This window comes from Lactuca saligna, chromosome 1 (assembly GCF_052625555.1).
Source record: "Lactuca saligna cultivar CGN05327 chromosome 1, ASM5262555v1, whole genome shotgun sequence".
Taxonomy (NCBI): domain Eukaryota; kingdom Viridiplantae; phylum Streptophyta; class Magnoliopsida; order Asterales; family Asteraceae; genus Lactuca; species Lactuca saligna.
The window spans coordinates 36,029,768-36,049,455 of record NC_136417.1 but is presented as its reverse complement, the minus strand read 5'-3'; the positions used below and the strand labels follow the sequence as shown (position 1 = coordinate 36,049,455).

Here is a 19,688-nt window from a genome sequence, read left to right as displayed (position 1 = left end):
CCTCCTAGGTTGTTCATTTGTCGTACCAATCATTGTATTTTCAAAATTTGTCCCACCTGGGCAACTTTTTATTTATAAAGCCACTACAATAATTTAGGGCTATAGTAGCGACTGGTCCTTTAGCGGTGACAACGCTTGGTATTGTCAACTTACTCAATCCAACGCCTTCGAAGAATGTATCGTGCAATACCCATCGTCGCTAAAACCTCTTCGCCTCTGTTAAAACTTAACCGTCATCGCTAAACGGTATCGCCGCTTAAGTGCATCGTTGATTTGGACCATCACCTCCATTTTTTCTTGTATTCTGATTTGGTTCCTTTCCAAAATTTCCACGGGTGGTTTCTTGTTATTTCGACCATCAGTCCATCTTTTGTCGGAGCTTCATCGAAAATACTTCTCCGTCACCACCACACACTCAGGTACCGAAAAAAAAACGTTTTTACTTACCGGGTACAGGCCTTCATCACCGACCACCAGAAGTAATGGCTCTCTACTATTTTTCTTTTTCTTTCTATTCTCTCAGATGATCAAGACACAAACTTAAATTTGTTTACCTTCATGATTTCAGAACACCGGTGGGAAGGGTAGATTTGTTTCTTTATTGCTGCCAACGAATTGCACCACCGTTGCCGGAGTACCGCCACAACAACACCACCACTTTTCTACCTGCAACCACCATATGCTATATTTTATCCAAATTTCTTAAATTGTGCATGTATAATGTATTTCACAGTGAATGTATTTCTAAGTGTACATTTTGTGTATTTGTATTATAAATGTATGCAATTTGGAATGTTTGTATGTATAATGTATGCAATTTGTATATATGAAAACGTAGTAAATGTTTAATTTATGTATTATGTATGCATTTTGGAATTTTTGTATGTGTAATGTATGTATATGTGTGTGTTTGCCAATGAATTGTTAGTGACAAGAGCATTAGTAGCAATGGGAAGCATTAGTGGGGACATGAAGCATTTGCAGGACAATTGGAGCAATAGCAATGAGGCATCAACGACGACCTTTAGTGATGTATAACCATTAGTGGAAGCAATCGAGACTATTAGCGGCAATAATCGTAGCCACTAATGCATGCTAATTATTCTTGTAGATATACTTATGGCCTAACACCATCGTCTATATTCCCCCCACCAAACCATTATCAGTTCTTGTTAATTAAGATATGTACATAAATGATAAAAAAAGAACTGTGACCTAATTGGGACGAATCAAAAAATACATTGCTATTTTATCACTTTTGAAAGTATATGTCGGCATAAGTATTGCCAACGTAACAAATGAGGGTATTTTCAATAACTCACCTATCTACTCGTCGTTCCAAAAAAAAAAAAAAGAGAAAAGAAAACCATATTACTCTATGTAAATGGATACAACAAGAAAATTTGTATTTTAATAAACCAAAGAAATAAACTAGAAAATATGTGAGGAATAGAATTTACACAATAGAAATAGTTCTAACCTACATATTAACTGCATTCTTCAAAGAAACATAATCAAACTCTATAAATGGAAGCTCAAATTCAATCATAACATTACAATATGGGATTTTCATAGAAAAACAATCGTCTCAACGATTTGAAGAGATGTCTTGAACAACATGTTGGATGAAACCAATCCATCAAAAGAGAAGAATGTAGTTTTGCATATGAAATCATAAGCATAACAACAAATATGCAAATAAGAATTGCTACCATCATTATTAAGAGGAAAAGTGTTCCAAGACCAATCAATATGTTTTTTCGGTATTGCTTTAAAAAAAATGCTACTAAGCATAACAAGATGTAAGGATGAATAAGAACCCAAAGATTAAAGTCGAAGATAAAACTGGCATGCATTATGGCAAATGATATGAAGAGTCCTTTTGGGAGGGTATATTGGAAGACCACTTTGTTTGTAACCACCTGGATTGTAAAAACAACTGCAAACATGATGGTGGCTATAAGTGCACCAACCACCATGAATTGATCGGACGTTTCTTTCATCCACTCCCCACCTTTTGACACTAGATCTTTGTGGATTTCAAAGAATAATTCAAGTGATGTTATGCCATCATTGTTCTTTTATGTTTTGTAAAAAGGATGAATCACAGACTACCTCTTGCAACACAATATAAGTTATAAATCCATATTTCAGTATAAATCAAGTAGCTTGAAGAGAATGATTTAAATTGAACCATGGTAATTCCCGATGTTGTTGCTCTCAAATCGAGGGGGGACTTGTTGGATTAGGTGTCTAATCCCATAATTATAATTGGTATGTACTTGACCCGAGAGTAGCATGTTCCATTTGGGTTGCCTTCACCAAAGCAATTTGATAGGATGAACTTTTGAGAAGAAGTTATTTATGATTTGTTAATATATTATAAGTTCTAATATATTAATATAAAATCATGTTATTTAATTAATATTGATCAAGAATTAATTTGGAATTAATTTAGTGATCAAAAAAGACTAATTAAATATACGAGTATTGATTAAGTAAATCAATGACTCTTATAGTGTGGGTCAATGATTCATGGTTATTTCGGATGGGCTAAACCAACATGGATCGTCCATGGAGGTTTAACCCATGGAGCCTAAGTAATATGAAGCTTCGTGTGCATTAGGGTTTGCATGGATGTAATCTTAGACTTTGTCACACTATAAAAGGAACCCATAGTCACCAAAATCGGCCCCAATGCATTCTAAGAGGAGTGATAACCGATTTTGTGTGCTAGTAGCCTCTCTCACAAGTCCTCCATTTGTTTATGGTTTTTGTGAACAATTTGAGGCATCACATTTGAGGTGCTAAGTTCTTAAAGGCCAAAACTACAAGCTACAACAAAGAGGTAATTCTATAATTGAATTTCATGTTGTTTATGTTAATTGTATGCTAGTTGTAGGGTTCATGCTTTGGAAACAATATTGCATGTATAATTAGAGAAAACAAAGATCCAACACATTTAGGATTATATGTGCACCATAGGATGTTGTAATATACAAAACCCAATAGTGGTATCAGAGCCTAGGATTGTTTTGTATTATATTTGAGGCTTATTAATTTTCAAAGTTAGAAAAAATCAATTTTCTGGCCTCTGACGGATGAAGTCGCCGGGTCCACTAGCTGACTCGACGAGTCCACTTAGTAAAAGGGCAACTCGATGAGTCAGGTTCATGCACTCGTCAAGTTGGTGCTTGAGGTTGCAGAATTTCGAGTTTTTGGCTAAAGATTGGATTAGGATCATTACCGCAAACTATTTTGTAATCATAAAAATTGTATTTTCTGAGTTGGTAATGATGATCCTCTTCCAATCAAAAGATAATTGTCAAAATTTTAAGATTTATATTAGTTTATATGATAGACTTATTTCTTGTAAATTGTTGATATGAATTGTCTTGATGTATGAGTTTAACTAGATCATAGAAAAAATATATGATAATTTTTATTTGTTAAAATATTGATTTAAATGTTCTTAAAGTCTTCTATAACTTGTCCTCAAGTATGGAACATGATTTTTTTTTTCATAAAATCCACATTAACTCATAAGTTATAGAAAAACCAAAAGTTTTCAAGAGTTACAAAACTTACCCACAAGTTTTGGTATTTGAAAAGTCTCAAATTAAGAAACTCTTATAATTAAAAGATATAACTCTTGGATTCATAAATTAAAAAAAAATTAATTAAATAGTTTTTAATTTTGAACTTTTATTTAGAATCTTGAGTTTTTGAATAGTTCAAATTACACCTTATGGATTTTATTAAATTAATTAAAGTGTTTAATTAAAAGAATTAAACCATCAATTAATAGAGTTAAACCATCAAGTATTTTAAAAGTATAAAATACACACTTATACTATTATAATGTTAAAAGTTAATACTTATATATATATGGATAAGACAAGTCAGTCTTACCGTTAGTAGGCCTCGTTCACGAAGCAGGTATATAAGTGGGGTATAACGTTATTGCCTATAAAATGCCAGTTTAATGAGTGTCCACTCTCACCCACCGCATCCTTGACTGGTGGAGGGTCGTTAGCCGAATAAGTATGATAGGACATTAATTCTCATTAAAAGTATAATGAAAATACCAAGTAACTAAACACTTATAAATTCCCAATATTAGTTACTTAGCAAAATGTGAATTTGGTGCTAACCCATGAAATTGCACTTTGCATCTTGTTAAGTCGTTAATGGAAAGCGTGTGGTTAACCGGCACACTAATCTGGAACTGACAGTGTGTGGCAAAGGGTCGTTTGATCTTAATCATAAATCAATGAAGCGTGTGTGGTTAACCCACACATTGATTAGGTAATCTATAACATTAAGTGTACCAAGATAATTTGCATGGTTATTCACACCTTGTTTGTTGATGATTTTGAATTTTGTGCAGGAACATAATTGGGTTTAGAAAAGGATTGAGAATGAGAGGAATCAGAAAGAGAGAATTTAGACTGGGAGTTTTTCCTGACTTGAGGTTCTAAATGACCCTTTTGTTTATGGTCATTAGTGGGACTGAACCTGGATCTTCGGTAGTTGTTGCTTTCGGGACCGAACCTATCCTTTCGGTTGTGGCTCTCAGGACCGAACCTCTCCTTTCGGTTCTTGTTGCTTTTAGGACCGAACCTATTCTTTCGGTTCTTGTCGCTCTTAGGACCGAACCTCTCATTTTGGTTTTGTTGTTCATGTGGCCCGAAAGCCTTTTTCCCTGACTTTGAATCTTTATTAGAATAAGAGAAGTGAGCATTTTGAGAGCGCCAAAACTGCTTTCGCTCTGAGAGATTCTTCTTGTATCTCAGGTTTCTCTGCCGCTTTTGATTTTTCACATGTTTCGGTTGTCTATGGATATTAGCCTTTTGTTTTAGCTTTTTGGCAACCGGTTCACTCTTCATAGATGAGGTTTCGCTTGTGGAGGTGACTTCTTCTACAGGTATTTCTTTTGTGCCACTTGTACTTGGCACGTCAAAGTTGTCAGGCTTGTTCAGCGGCTCTGGTATATATCTTCCTTTGGTTTTCCAGGACGTTCGCTCTGACAGACCAACTGTTTCGTCTGCATTATCTATAGGAGCTTACCCGAAAAACTCACATCCGTCTGCGTTATCTTCGTTCACTATGGTAGTGAGTTCGGCTGTTTGATGCTCAGTTACTCCTGTGACCTTATATACTTGATTCGGTGTGGTTCTCACCTTTTGGTACACAACAACTTTTTCTTCAAGGGCTGGGGACTTGTTTTTGGACAAACGAGCGAATTCCACAGAATTTTCAAAAATCAGATTGTTGTGGTTTTCGGGTTCTCTCTTGACAAACTCAAAACAGTCGACTTCATCCTCTACAGAAATTTCATTCATACCATCGTCCTCATTAAGCTCACATGCGTTTTCAACATCAATTTTATTTTTTGAACTTAAATTGGCACTCAATGAGTCAAATTTTTGTATAGTTTCGGTCCTAAGTTTCAGCTTATTGTTTTCATCCAAAAGATTTTTAAGCCTGTCCTTATGGTCTTTGGACTTTATAAAAGATTCTATTTTGTCCAGACCATACATATAAGTAGGATTCACATCATCGGAAGATACAACACTTTCACAGTTGTATGCTTCGGCATCGATTTCATCCTCCTTAAACTCAAGGAAGGGTAGAATCATGCGATGTATCTTCTGCCCTATTTCACAATTTAGATGCAGTTGAGTAATATTAACATAAAGTCTTTTAGCAATCAAACAAAAAACATTCCTTTGTTTTAACAATTTCAAATTGTCTATTTGAAAATAAATGTTTTCATCCTTAGACTTAATTAGCTCCGACTCCTTCAGCTCAATCCACATCCTACGCTCCTCACTCTTGGACGACACCCTTCTTATTTGGTCAGTTAGGTTAGAATTTGTGACCCTTGTTTGAGTTAAACAACTATCCATATTTGAGATTCTTAAATTTAAGTTATTTAATTCCTTGTCATATGATTTCTGTGGAATTTTGAACGAAATAAAAAGAGATTGTACCTTCTTGATCAGTTCATCAAGTTCACTGATCTGCACACTGAGAGGTTTTGCTGTGAAGCATAAGTCCTCTCGCCCCTTGGTGTCCTCATTTCCACTATCAGTATTCTATCCCCTCATGCGAGATAGGGCAGTCACCATCAGACACTTCTCACTGCTTTCACCACCTCTTGCGACATAAGCCTTTCCATGAGAAGGCTTTCTCACCTCATCATCTTTTGAGTCGGTCGACCACACCTGTACGCCACCGAACTCGTCATCCTCTGCCGAACCCTGTACAATAAGAGCATTCATAGAGGGATTAGTAGCAGCTTTCTTCCTCTTAATTTCCTCCAGCTTTTTCATAAGGATTGCCTCTTCATCTTTCTCCTCATCTTTCTCTGCCATTTTCTTCAAAACACAATCTTTGGCATAATGATTCCTTCCTCCACAGTAATAACAGCTGACACTAGAATTTGCTTCAACCTTCACCTCTTTCTTTGGTTCCTCAGTCTTCGGCTCCTCCCTTATCTTTTCAGAACTGTAGCTTCCCTGCCAATTTCTGTTTTTATTGGTAGGAAACTTCTTCTTGATGAACCTTTTGGGATTGGACACCATCATAGCATAATCTTCTGAAGTTAGATCGTAGTCCTCCAGGTTCAGATCTTCGTCTTCTACTGTATTCTTGCTTTTAGATAGGAGGGCCAAGGACCCCAAGTTTGAGACCACACTCTTCTCTTGCATCACTATCTTTTCTTGGGATTTCAGAATTCCCACCAGTTTCGCCAGCGAATATGACTTGAATTGCTCGTGCGCTTTAACTGTAGAGACAACAGCTCTCCATTCGGATTTTAAGCCATTCAGAAAGGTGACCTTATGTTCAATAAGCTTCCTTTCGATATCATGTTCGATCATCTTACTGAGAAGATGATTGAAGCGATCAAACATCTGTGTAACAGACTCATCGGGATTTTGCATGAACTCTCCAAACTCAGACAAAAGCAAGGTCTGAATTGAGTGCTCCAAATCTTCATCTGTGGAATACAGCTCTCGCAGCCGATCCCAGATTTCTTTAGCAATACTGCAGGAACTCACCAACCTAAACATGTCAGATTGAAGAGCGAATCAGATCAGTCTCAATGCTTTGATGTTGCACTGAAACTTCTCCTTTTCGTCTTGAGCAACGTCTTTCACATCTTTTAACAGATCATTGTACTCTTTCTGAGTTTTAATAATTTTGGATGTTCCTGAATGAGCAAATGGTCCAAACACAATAGCTTCCCATATGAGATACCCATTATCTTCAGATCCGATGACATAGTCTTCAAAATGATGCGCCCAAACCTCGTAATCTTGAGTGTAAAGAATTGGAATCTTTGTTGTTGATCCAATACTGTTTGAGATGTTGATAGGATTAGATTGAGAATCGTCCATGCTTGATCGCTTTACCTGTTGCAAGATCAGACTTGTAATATGTAATATTAGGGCAAAACGAATAAATGAAGAGATACGTCAATTATGGAGTGACGGCTCAATAAATATCAGTTAATGCGGAATAAACCCTAATTACTTCTTTCATAGAAGAGACGTGTATGAATTACACTGCCTCCTGTTGTGATACCAATTGATGAGTTTATAAAACTCTTTGATCAATTAGATCTTATAACAGGAAAATCGAGAAAGCAAAAAACACTAAGATAAAGCACAAGAATGAATTTGAATGTGTCGAATGATTCATTTGATTCAATTCTCAGCAGAGCTCGATGAAGAACTTCCGCTATAGAGGATTTTAGGGTTACAAAAGATAAGAACAATGAACGCTATTAAATTATCTATCAAATCTTACGTTCTAGGATGCATGCAAGCATCTATATATAAAACCCTACAAAATAACTCACGGATGGACATGCCCATACCGGAGACTAAACTGGACTAACTATCGAGCCCAAGACGCAATACCTTCTGGACCTAACAAACCCTAAACCCTAAATCTAAACCCTAAATCTAAACCCTAAACCCTAAACCCTATTGTGTCGATCTTGAATTTACATCTTGAAGTATTAACCGTGAATCCATTAACCATAATCTTTATATAGTAAAACAATGTATTTTCAAGAGGTTTACTACCTAAGCTTAGGTGGGGCTGTAACGTATATTCCATTTTCCATATATATATATATATATATATATATATATATATATATATATATATATATATATATATATATATATATATATATATATATATATATATATATATATATATATATATATATATATATATATATATATATATATATATAGGGTTAGGTTCATGTGAGACGGCCTAATTTTGTGAGACTGTGAAACGTATTTTTTTATTTTTTTTATTTTTTTATTTAATTTTTTTTAGTTACTTCATGTTCCGAAAATAATATTTTAAATTTTTTTTTGGATATTTTCATTTATTTTGCATTTTAAAATTATTTTTTAGAATATGTGCAGTGTAATATTCTATTAGAATATTTCACGTATTTTTCAAAAAAAAAAAAAGGATGTTTTTTTATTTTTTTTAGTTAATTCAAGTTCCGAAATTAATATTTATAAAAAAAATTTTAAAATTTTTCCATTTATTTTGTATTTTAAAATAATTTTTTTTTAAATATGTAAAGTGTAATTTTCTATTAAAATATTTCACGTATTTAAAAAAAACAGGATTTTTTTTATTTTATATTTTATTTTTTTTTAATTATTTTTATTTTTTTTAGTTAATTCAAGTTCCGAAAATAATATTTAAAAAAAGAATTTTTGAATTTTTCCGTTTATTTTGCATTTTAATATTATTTTTAGATTTGGTCTCACGGTCTCACAAAATTATAATGGTTTCAAATAAACCGGAACCTATATATATATATATATATATATATATATATATATATATATATATATATATATATATATATATATATATATATATATATATATATATATATATATATATATATATCGTAATTTGTTAAACTTACAATAATTTAACTTTTATCTATTGTTTATCTATTTTATTTTATTTTTCGGTCTTCTTGCTACGGCTAGCTACCTGCACTTCCGGTGCCTTTCCTTTAAAAGAAATTATGTTGAATATTCACGAAATTGCCCCTAAAAGTATATTTTCTATCTTTTTCTGTGGGCAGCCGCCTCTGGTTGGGTACATGTAGTTTGTCGTGTTGACGATAATTGGTTGCTGCAAGGCATTTTCGTGAATAACTAAACCCAGTTAAGTCCTCTATGAGACTTTGGTGAACAAGGAGTACTCGCCGGAAAAGTAGAATCAAACCGTAGCTTTTTACCTTTTAATTTGCTCTCGAATTGTGCATGTGGAGCTCTTCCCATTTCCTTCAATATCTACCCAAATCATAAAAAATGTCTTCAATACAAGAGTTTGCACACCTTAAAATTTCCCTAGAAGCTATAAAAGTGGCAACCAATAACTTTGGTGAGAGCAGCAATATCGGTCGAGGTGGATTTGGCAAAGTGTATAAAGGAGAGCTTCTTCTCTTTGGTGAGAAGGTTATGGTTGCAGCCAAGCGCTTAGATACAAGATTTGGACAAGGGACCCCTGAGTTTTGGAAAGAGATCATGATGCTTTCTCGCTACAGACATGAAAATCTGATCACTCTCTTGGGCTTTTGTGATGAGGGTGGTGAGAATATCCTTGTGTATGAGTATCTACCGAATCAAAGTCTCGACAAATACCTTAGTAGCTCTAATCTGTCATGGATCCAACGCCTTAACATATGTATTGGGGCAGCATGTGGGCTAGAGTATCTTCAGAATCCGGACGAGACTACACAAAGAGTGCTACACCGTGATATTAAAAGCGCCAACGTACTCTTAGATAAAAGTTGGAATGCCAAAATTTCAGATTTTGGTCTTTCCAAACTCGGACCTGCTAACCAAGAATTCACATTTCTTATCTCCCATGCAGTAGGGACTATTGGGTATTGTGATCCACTTTATGTGGATACTGGATACTTGACAAAAGAATCTGATGTGTATTCCTTTGGGGTGGTTTTATTCGAAGTCTTGTGTGGAAGGCTTTCCGTAGCGAATTACAATGACAATCGTAGGTTTTTGCCGAAACTGGCACAAAGCTGCTATGAAGAGAAGAAGCTGCAGACAATTGTACTTGATTGTCTACAAGAGCAAATATACCCAGATTGTTTGGAAATATTCTCCAGAATTGCGTATCAATGTCTACACAAAGATCACAATGAACGTCCACCGGTAGCTAAGATCGTAAAACAACTTAAAGATGCCCTTAAATGTCAAGTAAGCTTATACATCTTTCAAAAATTATAATACGATTTACTTATTTAGATCTATTTGAAAGCTAATAAGCACATGCGCATATTCTAATTCTAATTTTCATATATAGGTGGAGTATATGGTTGCGAAGGAAAAGAAGTTCATATTCAATGCAGCATTTTATGCTGAGGTAAATTTGCATATGCATGATAAGCTAGAACAGACATCTACTAATGTTGAAGAAGACCTGATCATTCAGCCTGGTGATATGTGGGAAGAGGAGTTGAAAACATACGATGGTAGAGATCCTAGGAAGCCTGTTCTTTTGGCGATCAAAGGTCAGATATATGATGTATCATCATCCAGGATGTTTTATGGAGCAGGTGGTACTTATGGAGAGTGGAGCGGGAAAGATGCCAGTAGAGCCATTGCAAAACTCAGCTTTGAAGAGGAAGATTTGAACAGCGATCTGGCTGGTCTCCAAAAGGAAGAGCTGGAGGCGTTAGATGATTGGGAAATCATGTTCAGGAGTAAGTATGTCAAGGTTGGATCCATCAAAGATCCAAAGAAAAATCTGCCTGCTTGGATCTATCAAATATTCAAAGAGAAATCTGACTACTACAAAAAGTCACATAGAACACACCATATACAACCCGGGTTTTGGGAAAATCGGGTTTTATTATATAGAAACCAGGTTTCATCAAAAGGTGAGTTATATGATCCGGCTTAAAGTAAGGAACTGGGCTATTGGCTGAACTAAACAATGCAACCAGGTCTTTTATCCCGGTTTTGCAAATACAATATTGTTCGGATTATGGAAATCCAAAGAAAAATCTGCCTGGTTGGAAATCTCACTGGTCTTGGAAAGCACGAGCTTCAGGCCTTACAAAATCAGGAAGACACGATTAAGTATGTTATTATTGGGGATGGATTCATTTTAAGGCTATTGGTGGCAGGTACCACAACCCGTGGCCCTTGAAAAATCGACCACCACCGGTCTTGGCAACCAGTTTTTTTCACTTCTCTCCTAGCCGGCTTCTTCTACATTCCTCTTGTAGCTTTTGCGTTAGGTGTCAATTGTTCTTGATAACTTAGAAAATTATTTTATCTCTTGGTGTTAGTTTTTGTTAAACATTAGTAAACAAGAATTGCAACAAACACCTCACATTTATGTAACTTTTGTTTATTGGAAAATTCAATAAAATTCTTTATATTTTGGATTCGTAATCGATCTAGTCTTTATATATACTTTTTATTTAATTAAATCATAAAAATCTGTAATCGTATCCATTTTAACCTTTTTAACCGGTCAACATTTGAATATCACACTTTCAAAATTTATACTTTTGGCCAAATTCAAAAATTACTAAAAATTTGATCCAAAATGAATACCAATAATGAAACATAGCAGGATTCAAGTGTAACCTAAACAATTTTAGATTTCTGCAAGATATTCTCACTGATGCTAGTTTTAAAGATATCGAAATTTATTAACAAAATCATGAAACTTACTAAATCAAACTTTTAGTAAAATTAGTCTCTCAACGTCGTTAACACATAACGTTCACACAATTATAGGCAACAACTCTATGATACTAAAATCTCATTTATAATGATAATAGTTTTATTGATACTCAAGCCATCATTTTAGTTAACAAATCTCAAAAATCAATTTACATCGATTTTAGCTACGATTACAATCATCACAAGATATTCATTACGTGACTTTAATTTTCCTGTTACTCAATATCACAAGAGACTCAACATGTGATGTATTTAGTATAATAAATTTATACCACTATCCACAATCTTCCTCTCTATTATATATATATATATATATATATATATATATATATATATATATATATATATATATATATATATATATATATATATATATATATATATAAGAGTTATACTGAGCTTTTTATATTATATATGTAACATCCCAAAAATACAAGTCAAAAATTTCATTTTTATTTATGTTATTACATAAAACCATCAGTATAAAAACATTCATAATAAAGTCCCATGTTAAGACCTAAGTGTCAGTAATCAAAAACATAGTATCATAAAACCATATCAGAGCGTAATCCCCAAGGATCTCATGTGCGGAAAACATAGTGTGATGCTATGCGATCGAGCCGGCTCATTTTATTTGAAAAAAAAGTACCTGAAACCAAAACTGAAAACCGTAAGCACAAAGCTTAGTGAGTTCCCCCCATCATACCACATACCATACAATCACATAGCATACATATTACCGGGCAATTCTGGGGTGCCCGACCTACCCGGTACGGCCATTCTGGGGTACCGACCTACCCGTGTCAAGCCATTCTGGGGTGCTCACCTACCCGTGTCAAACCATTCTGGGGCGCTGACCTACCCATGTCAAGCCATTCTGGGGTGCTGACCTACCCGTCGGTCCTAACAACCGACCCTCGGGGACTATTCCACCCCCTACTGCTACTATCACATATATCATAACATAAACATACTATTAGACATATCTGGGGTGTCCGAACTACCCTTTGGTCCTAACAACCGAACTTGGGGACTATTCGCCTCCTACTACCACTATCACATATAACATATCATGTCAGCATATAACATATCATCACATACTGTCAGACATATCTGGGGTGTCTGACCTACCCTTCGGTCCTAACAACCGAACTCTACTACTATCACATATAACATATCATGCCAGCATATAACGTATCAGGTAGTAGCAAACCTAGATGATATCACAAAGACAATCATCTAACATACAACTCCTACTGGTAGGTCGGCATTGTGGCCGTAGACCCACCGCTACTGGAAGGTAACTCACCTCACATTACTGAAGTCCCGTAGACACAATCCCACACTACTGAAGTCCCGCAGACTCGACCCCAACTGCTAGCTGACAGATTCCCGAACTATCAACACCAAAATAACACCCAATTAATAATTGGGTCCCAACACATAACCATATTACATACTTGGTTAATTGCTACATTACCCCAGGCTTGGCTTATTTAAGCCCAAGGCCTAATCCATAGGCCCAAGTCACTTAGAAATCAAAGCCCAACACATGGCCCAATTTTCCAAATTGGGCCTAGGCCTAAACACGGTCTCATTCCAAGGCCCAACACCATATAATCATTAAGGCCCAAACTATGTCCCATCTATGGCCCAATTTTCTAAATTGGGCCCAAGCCCCTTACATGGGCCTTACCCTAGGCCCATTAAATTATTCTAGTTCAATTGGTTGCTCTTGGATGGTCCATTTTTATCTCAATCATTTAGGCCCAACATAAAGGCCCAATTATATACTCAAGTGAAATTAGGGTTTCACATAAAATGATGATTAGGGTTAAGTTTCCTACTTAACCCATTTAGGACATAATCCATTAAGTCCATTATTGCTTAGATTAATTTCTTCCATTGATTATTATTTAATATTCCAAGTTATTAAATAATTCTCATGTGTGACCCGCATAATTCTTAAAGTTAGGGTTTTCATTGGCATTAGGGTTTTCCAATCCAAATATTAGCGCACTTATCAATTTGTTGGCCTTTTATGTCAATTTGGGCTTTATTGGGCCTATTAAGCCCACTAAAATCTTAATAAGCTCATTAGGGTTTTATTGGGTTAATTAGAGTCCATTAAACTTCATTGGTCCCATTAGAGCTCCTTTGAGCCCATTAGGGTTTTATTAGGTCCATTAGAGCTTACAAGGCCCATTAGGGTTTACAAGCACCCTAAACGAATCAAACTCACAAAGCGAGCACACCGCCACCCGACACGGCGGCGAGTGGCGGCAGGAAGCGGCAGCCACCACCTTAAGGTGGTGGTTTTCAATTTCTTTCCATTATTTCCGTATTTACAATTTACAATGCAAAATACCAAATTGACACACTAACACATGCACTAAAATACACATACACAGCGGCACATGGTGGTAGCCACCACCTCACGGTGGTGGTGGTGGTTTCTAAGGTTTTCCAAACACACAAACCCAACATACAACACTGAAATGGACCACACTCAGATCCTATGCTTGGATTAGTACTGCATCCACCATCTGGTGGCACTTGGCGGTCACAGCGGTGGTCTTGGGGTGGCGGTGGCGGCAGGGCGCACATGATGAGGCAACAGCGACTGAAGGAGGCTGAGAAGGGCGTTGCAGATCGACCGGTACATGGGAGCAGCGGGCTAGCTGGTTGCAGGTGGCTTCACGCACGAGGGAAAGAGAAAGACCCTCCACAACACCTAGCTCCGATCTCAGCCTCTTCTCGTCGGAGTGACAACAGCGACAACAACAAGGCGGCAAAGTTTCAGTGGCTTGGTTGCTAACGGCGGTCAACGACGTAACAGCGCTTGGAGGTTGCCCTCAACCCTCGTCGGTCTTCAATGTTTCTTATGAAAAAGAGGCTCGATGATGGCGATAGCGAGATGGAGTCTCGATCGGTCGGCAAAGTAAGAGGTAGAGTAAATGCTTGGTGGCCGCTAGCTTGTTGGAGAACGGACCAGGTGAAGGGGGGGGGGGGGGGGGGGGGGGGGGGGGGGGGGGGGGGGGGAGGGATGGCTACCGGAGGTTGAAGATGAAGAGGATGAATGGAGGCGGCTGAAAGATGATAGGTTTAGGGTTTGTATGGTAAGGGTGGCGGGTTTTAAACCCCGACCATTCTAAATCTTTGACATATTTACAAGTCTGACCCCTCCCTACAAGATCATTTCATAATTAGGCCCTAATTTACCATTCAAATCTCATCCATGTAAATACTTTACAATTTAAATCCAGATTTTACTAAAACAGCCCCCATCTTCTAGAATCTTCACAAAACTAATCAAAAATTTACCTTTTTAACCCCCATCTTTCAGTTATGACATAATCAGTCTCCTCTTCTCTTTTCTTCCAAATTATATCCAAATAATTACCACGGAGCCCCATGTTTTCATTAATAATTATAACCGAGTCCGGAACTTCCACTTTTAACCCTCAACTTCTAAATTACACCAATTAGCTATTCGAGACTATTTTTTGATATATAATTATTTATTTTAGGGCTACTACTCGCTCATCAATTTATTTGTTTATTTATTAAAAATAAACGGGTGTTACAACTCTCCCCCACTTAAATTAGATTTCATCCTCGAAATCATTCTTTACCATTCCTTACACGCCCAAACACTCTAGTAACACGGTCACCATCCCGAGCACACCCTAGGCTTCCTCGAGTAGCAGTGACCATTCTTTGTAAAGCCCTATAACCCGAAGGTAAACGAATTCCTCGCAACACAATCACATCTACTTCATCTGTAATCTACTGCTTTGGGATGGCTACCGGAGGTTGAAGATGAAGAGGATGAATGGAGGCGGCTGAAAGATGATAGGTTTAGGGTTTGTATGGTAAGGGTGGCGGGTTTTAAACCCCGACCATTCTAAATCTTTGACATATTTACAAGTCTGACCCCTCCCTACAAGATCATTTCATAATTAGGCCCTAATTTACCATTCAAATCTCATCCATGTAAATACTTTACAATTTAAATCCAGATTTTACTAAAACAGCCCCCATCTTCTAGAATCTTCACAAAACTAATCAAAAATTTACCTTTTTAACCCCCATCTTTCAGTTATGACATAATCAGTCTCCTCTTCTCTTTTCTTCCAAATTATATCCAAATAATTACCACGGAGCCCCATGTTTTCATTAATAATTATAACCGAGTCCGGAACTTCCACTTTTAACCCTCAACTTCTAAATTACACCAATTAGCTATTCGAGACTATTTTTTGATATATAATTATTTATTTTAGGGCTACTACTCGCTCATCAATTTATTTGTTTATTTATTAAAAATAAACGGGTGTTACAACTCTCCCCCACTTAAATTAGATTTCATCCTCGAAATCATTCTTTACCATTCCTTACACGCCCAAACACTCTAGTAACACGGTCACCATCCCGAGCACACCCTAGGCTTCCTCGAGTAGCAGTGACCATTCTTTGTAAAGCCCTATAACCCGAAGGTAAACGAATTCCTCGCAACACAATCACATCTACTTCATCTGTAATCTACTGCTTTGAGATTGCCTGATTCCCTGACAAACCACTCATACAGAGTCATTATCATTAAATCCAATCCGTTTCTCTCACAACTGACTACTCAACTTCTGAACACTCGCGGTTCCCACTATAAAATAGGGTCACATACCCAATTATCCTTGCATAACACTTAGAATTGGCCAAAGCTCAACTAATTGCGCTGCGAGTGACTTGGCATAACCCAAACAATCTGTTATTTCGTCCGAACTTGCAACCCTAAACACAAATACTAATACTGCCCAGACGTTGAAACTGCCCGAACACTGAACTGCTTGAAGCAGTATGCTGCCACATGGCTGCTTCCCAAAAGCTACCGAGACCTCCTGGGTCTCAATTCGCTCGCCAACCATCTGAAATATCGAGTTTCGGCCCGGCTGCGGAGCCCAAGGACTCCCCACTTAGTTGCCTCACACGACTTCTGAATGAAATACTTCCCTTGAACTAGTTGCCACTGGTTATCATGCTACAATGGCCCAAACAACTTTCTGATCTAACCAATCAGTTCCATGCATCGAATCCCGACGTCACCCAATCCAAAACTAAGAGTAATTGCTACCTAACCAATGGTAGTCTTTCTTCACAAACGACCTTAAGCAGTCCATTGCTTCCCTGATCTCATATATGTAGTGACATCCCTACCATTTCATTACTGGCTTAACCAGATCTAATCCATTTGGGTAAGTCCGAAATCCAATCCGTGGATTTCCATATCCTCACTGCTGCACCTGAACTGGTGGGTACTACTATTCCTTTCGCGTTCTAACAACACGCTCATGTCATCTATCAACCTAGTGAATGCTACGGCTACACCCGCAGACTTACAACACTTTATCACTATCTAGCTGCTAAGGAATGCTACGGCTACACCTGCAGACTTGCAACACTCTAACACTATCTGATCACTAATGAATGCTACGGCTACCCCCGTAGTCTTACAACATTTCCCATACTAACTGATGTCTAGTGAATGCTACGGCTGCCCCCGTAGTCTTACAACACTTTCCATACTATTTGACCACTAGTGAATGCTACAGCTACCCCTGTAGTCTTACAACACTTCCCAAACCGGGTCGAACACGCACTCGACCTAACCCTCAACTGAACTCGAGTCCTAACCGGGACTCTAACCTGGTTCCCGAAACCTGTTATCACATGACCCCACTATATCAGTACCGCACCCATACCCATGATCAAAGCATCACAGTAACCCACGAAATCATCTAAAACCTCTGGCATGGTGAGAATAAGTGCCTCGCACAACCGCTGTCTGAGAGTCTTGAAGGTTGCCTGCTGCTCACGTCGCCAACGAAAGGCCACCGACTTCTTGGTCAGTCGTTTCAAAGGAACCTTAATCTCGGAGAAGTCTCGTATAAATCTCCGGTAATAACCCACTATACCCAGGAAACTCCGAATCTCATATGGAGACCTCAGAATCTCCCACTGCATCACGACCTCTATCTTGGTCGGATCAACTAGAATACCCTTCTGGTTGATAAGGTACCCAAGAGATTGCATAAAATCATCAGTATAAAAACATTCATAATAAAGTCTCATGTCAAGACCTAAGAGTCAGTAATCAAAAACAGAGTATTACAATATAGTTGTGATAAAGTTATTGTAACATCCCGATTCCTAGATATGAGATTTATGGCTTAAAAGGTAATTTTATCTTTTGAACTCGTCGAGTTGAATGCCTCAACTCAACGTGTTGGAAGCTTACCCACTCGACGAGTTGTTGAGAAAAAGTCGACGAGTTGGTGGCTGATTATGAAACCCTAATTTTTACGTTGTTGTACCATATTTAAAGGCCTTATGGCCTTTGGATGGCCTCCTTATCCGCCCTCTCTGTCCAGGAAACCATAGTTCTTGCATTTTCTCTCATTTTTGTGTGTGTTTGAGTTTGAGGAGTGTTTCTTGGTGTTCTTTTGGAAAGAGTTTGGAGTTTGAAGAAGCTTGATTGAGAGGAAGGCTGTAGATCCAAGATCTTCTCTGTTGTTGCAACCACTTCGAGGTATAAAGTTGAAACCTTGACCATTTATTGCTTAGATCTCCTCCTTGGAAGTGTATTGTCATTTTACGTTCATTTTGGAGTCATTCTTGGGTTTGATGATTTCTGGAAGTTGCCACTTCAGATCTGGGCAGTTTGCGGCCTCTTTGGGCTTAAAGTTTCAAGCTTTATATAGATCAAGGCTTCCTTCATGTTCTAAGTCCTTTGTTAAGTCATTTTTGATTAGTTTAGCCTTTTGGTGTCATGCATGGACGTAAAGTTAGCAACTTTACATGGTTTTCTAGCTCTTGGGTACCAGATCTACATTCTTGAGTGTTAGAAAGGGTGAAAAAGGGCTAAATGAGTTAAGTTGGGAAAACTTGACGAGTTGGATTGGGGTTTTCCTTCTTTTCTAGAAAACTATAGGAACTCGACGATTCGTTTGCAGGACTCGGCGACTTGGCTCGTACATTCCCCGTTTATCTGAGTAATAAAGAAACTCGACGAGTCGGCATGTGCACTCAATGAGTCGGGCCAACATGGATTATTGACATTGACTGTTGACTTAACTTTGGCCATTGTTGACCAAGTTTGACTTTGAGGGCATTTTAGGTATTTTGAGGTTTTGATAGAATGGTCATGTGGTGGTTGTAGGTTGTTAAGTCCGGAGCTGAGTTATGGAGTTGGATTTTACTAGTTCAGCACTACTTGAGAGGCGAGTCTTCCTCACTGTACTTTTGGGTCGAAGGCACCAATGCCGACCCTGTTGGATTGTTATCCTAGTTTCTCATATGCTTGTTGCGATAGTAATTTGTTACATCGATATTCTTGTAGATAAGATGATGTTGTGCTTATTGATCTGTATGATATATGCTTTCTTGTTAATTGATTATGTGTTTATGAGTTATGTATATGACAACATGTGTTGTGTGGTCGGGTTGAGACGGTCATGCTTTGTGCCGAATGCCAACTGACCCAGTCAGTTCCGGACTTCGGTCTGATGCAGTTAGTTCCGGACTTCAGTCCGATGCAAGGGACAAGGTCCCAGTCAGTTCCAGACTTCGGTCCAATGCAGTTTCCGAACTCCGGTCTGATGCAGAGTGGAAGGCCCTAGTTAGTTCTAGACTTCGGTCCGATGCAGTTCCGGACTTTGGTCCAATGCAGTGGGCAAGGCCCAGTATGTGTTTACATGTTATTGTATGGTAAGTGGTAGTTTGGGGGAGCTCACTAAGCTTCGTGCTTACGGTTTCAGGTTTTGGTTTCAGGTACTCAGTTTTTAAAAGAGGAGCTTGGAGAGGTTGCAGTGCATACACCATAGTCAGCTAGCTTGGGAATTTTTTACTCTG

At 37.6% G+C, this 19,688-nt stretch overlaps 1 protein-coding gene and 1 long non-coding RNA gene across 2 annotated transcripts; one reads left to right on the top strand and one right to left on the bottom strand.

Moving 5' to 3' along the window:
* Positions 1-9,262: 9,262 nt before the first annotated feature.
* Positions 9,263-11,483, top strand: LOC144997233 (putative serine/threonine-protein kinase PBL22). Its single transcript, XM_078957091.1, has 2 exons — positions 9,263-10,280; positions 10,387-11,483. Exons 1-2 carry the CDS (start codon positions 9,372-9,374, stop codon positions 10,984-10,986), a joined length of 1,509 nt encoding a protein of 502 aa, XP_078813217.1. The 5' UTR covers positions 9,263-9,371; the 3' UTR covers positions 10,987-11,483.
* Positions 11,484-12,211: 728 nt separating this feature from the next.
* On the bottom strand, positions 12,212-14,776 carry LOC144997226 (uncharacterized). The gene is made up of 2 exons (XR_013659745.1): positions 13,090-14,776; positions 12,212-12,429 (listed from the first exon to the last, which is right to left on the bottom strand). It is a non-coding gene; the product is annotated as an uncharacterized LOC144997226 (long non-coding RNA).
* Positions 14,777-19,688: the final 4,912 nt, after the last annotated feature.

What these genes read in the sequence shown, in the direction of transcription:
- LOC144997233 (XM_078957091.1), top strand. Translation starts at nt 9,372, where the DNA reads ATGTCTTCAATACAAGAGTTTGCACACCTTAAAATTTCCCTAGAAGCT. An exon ending in AAGATGCCCTTAAATGTCAA is followed by an intron (nt 10,281 to 10,386) that starts GTAAGCTTATAC and finishes TTTCATATATAG; the next exon opens with GTGGAGTATATGGTTGCGAA.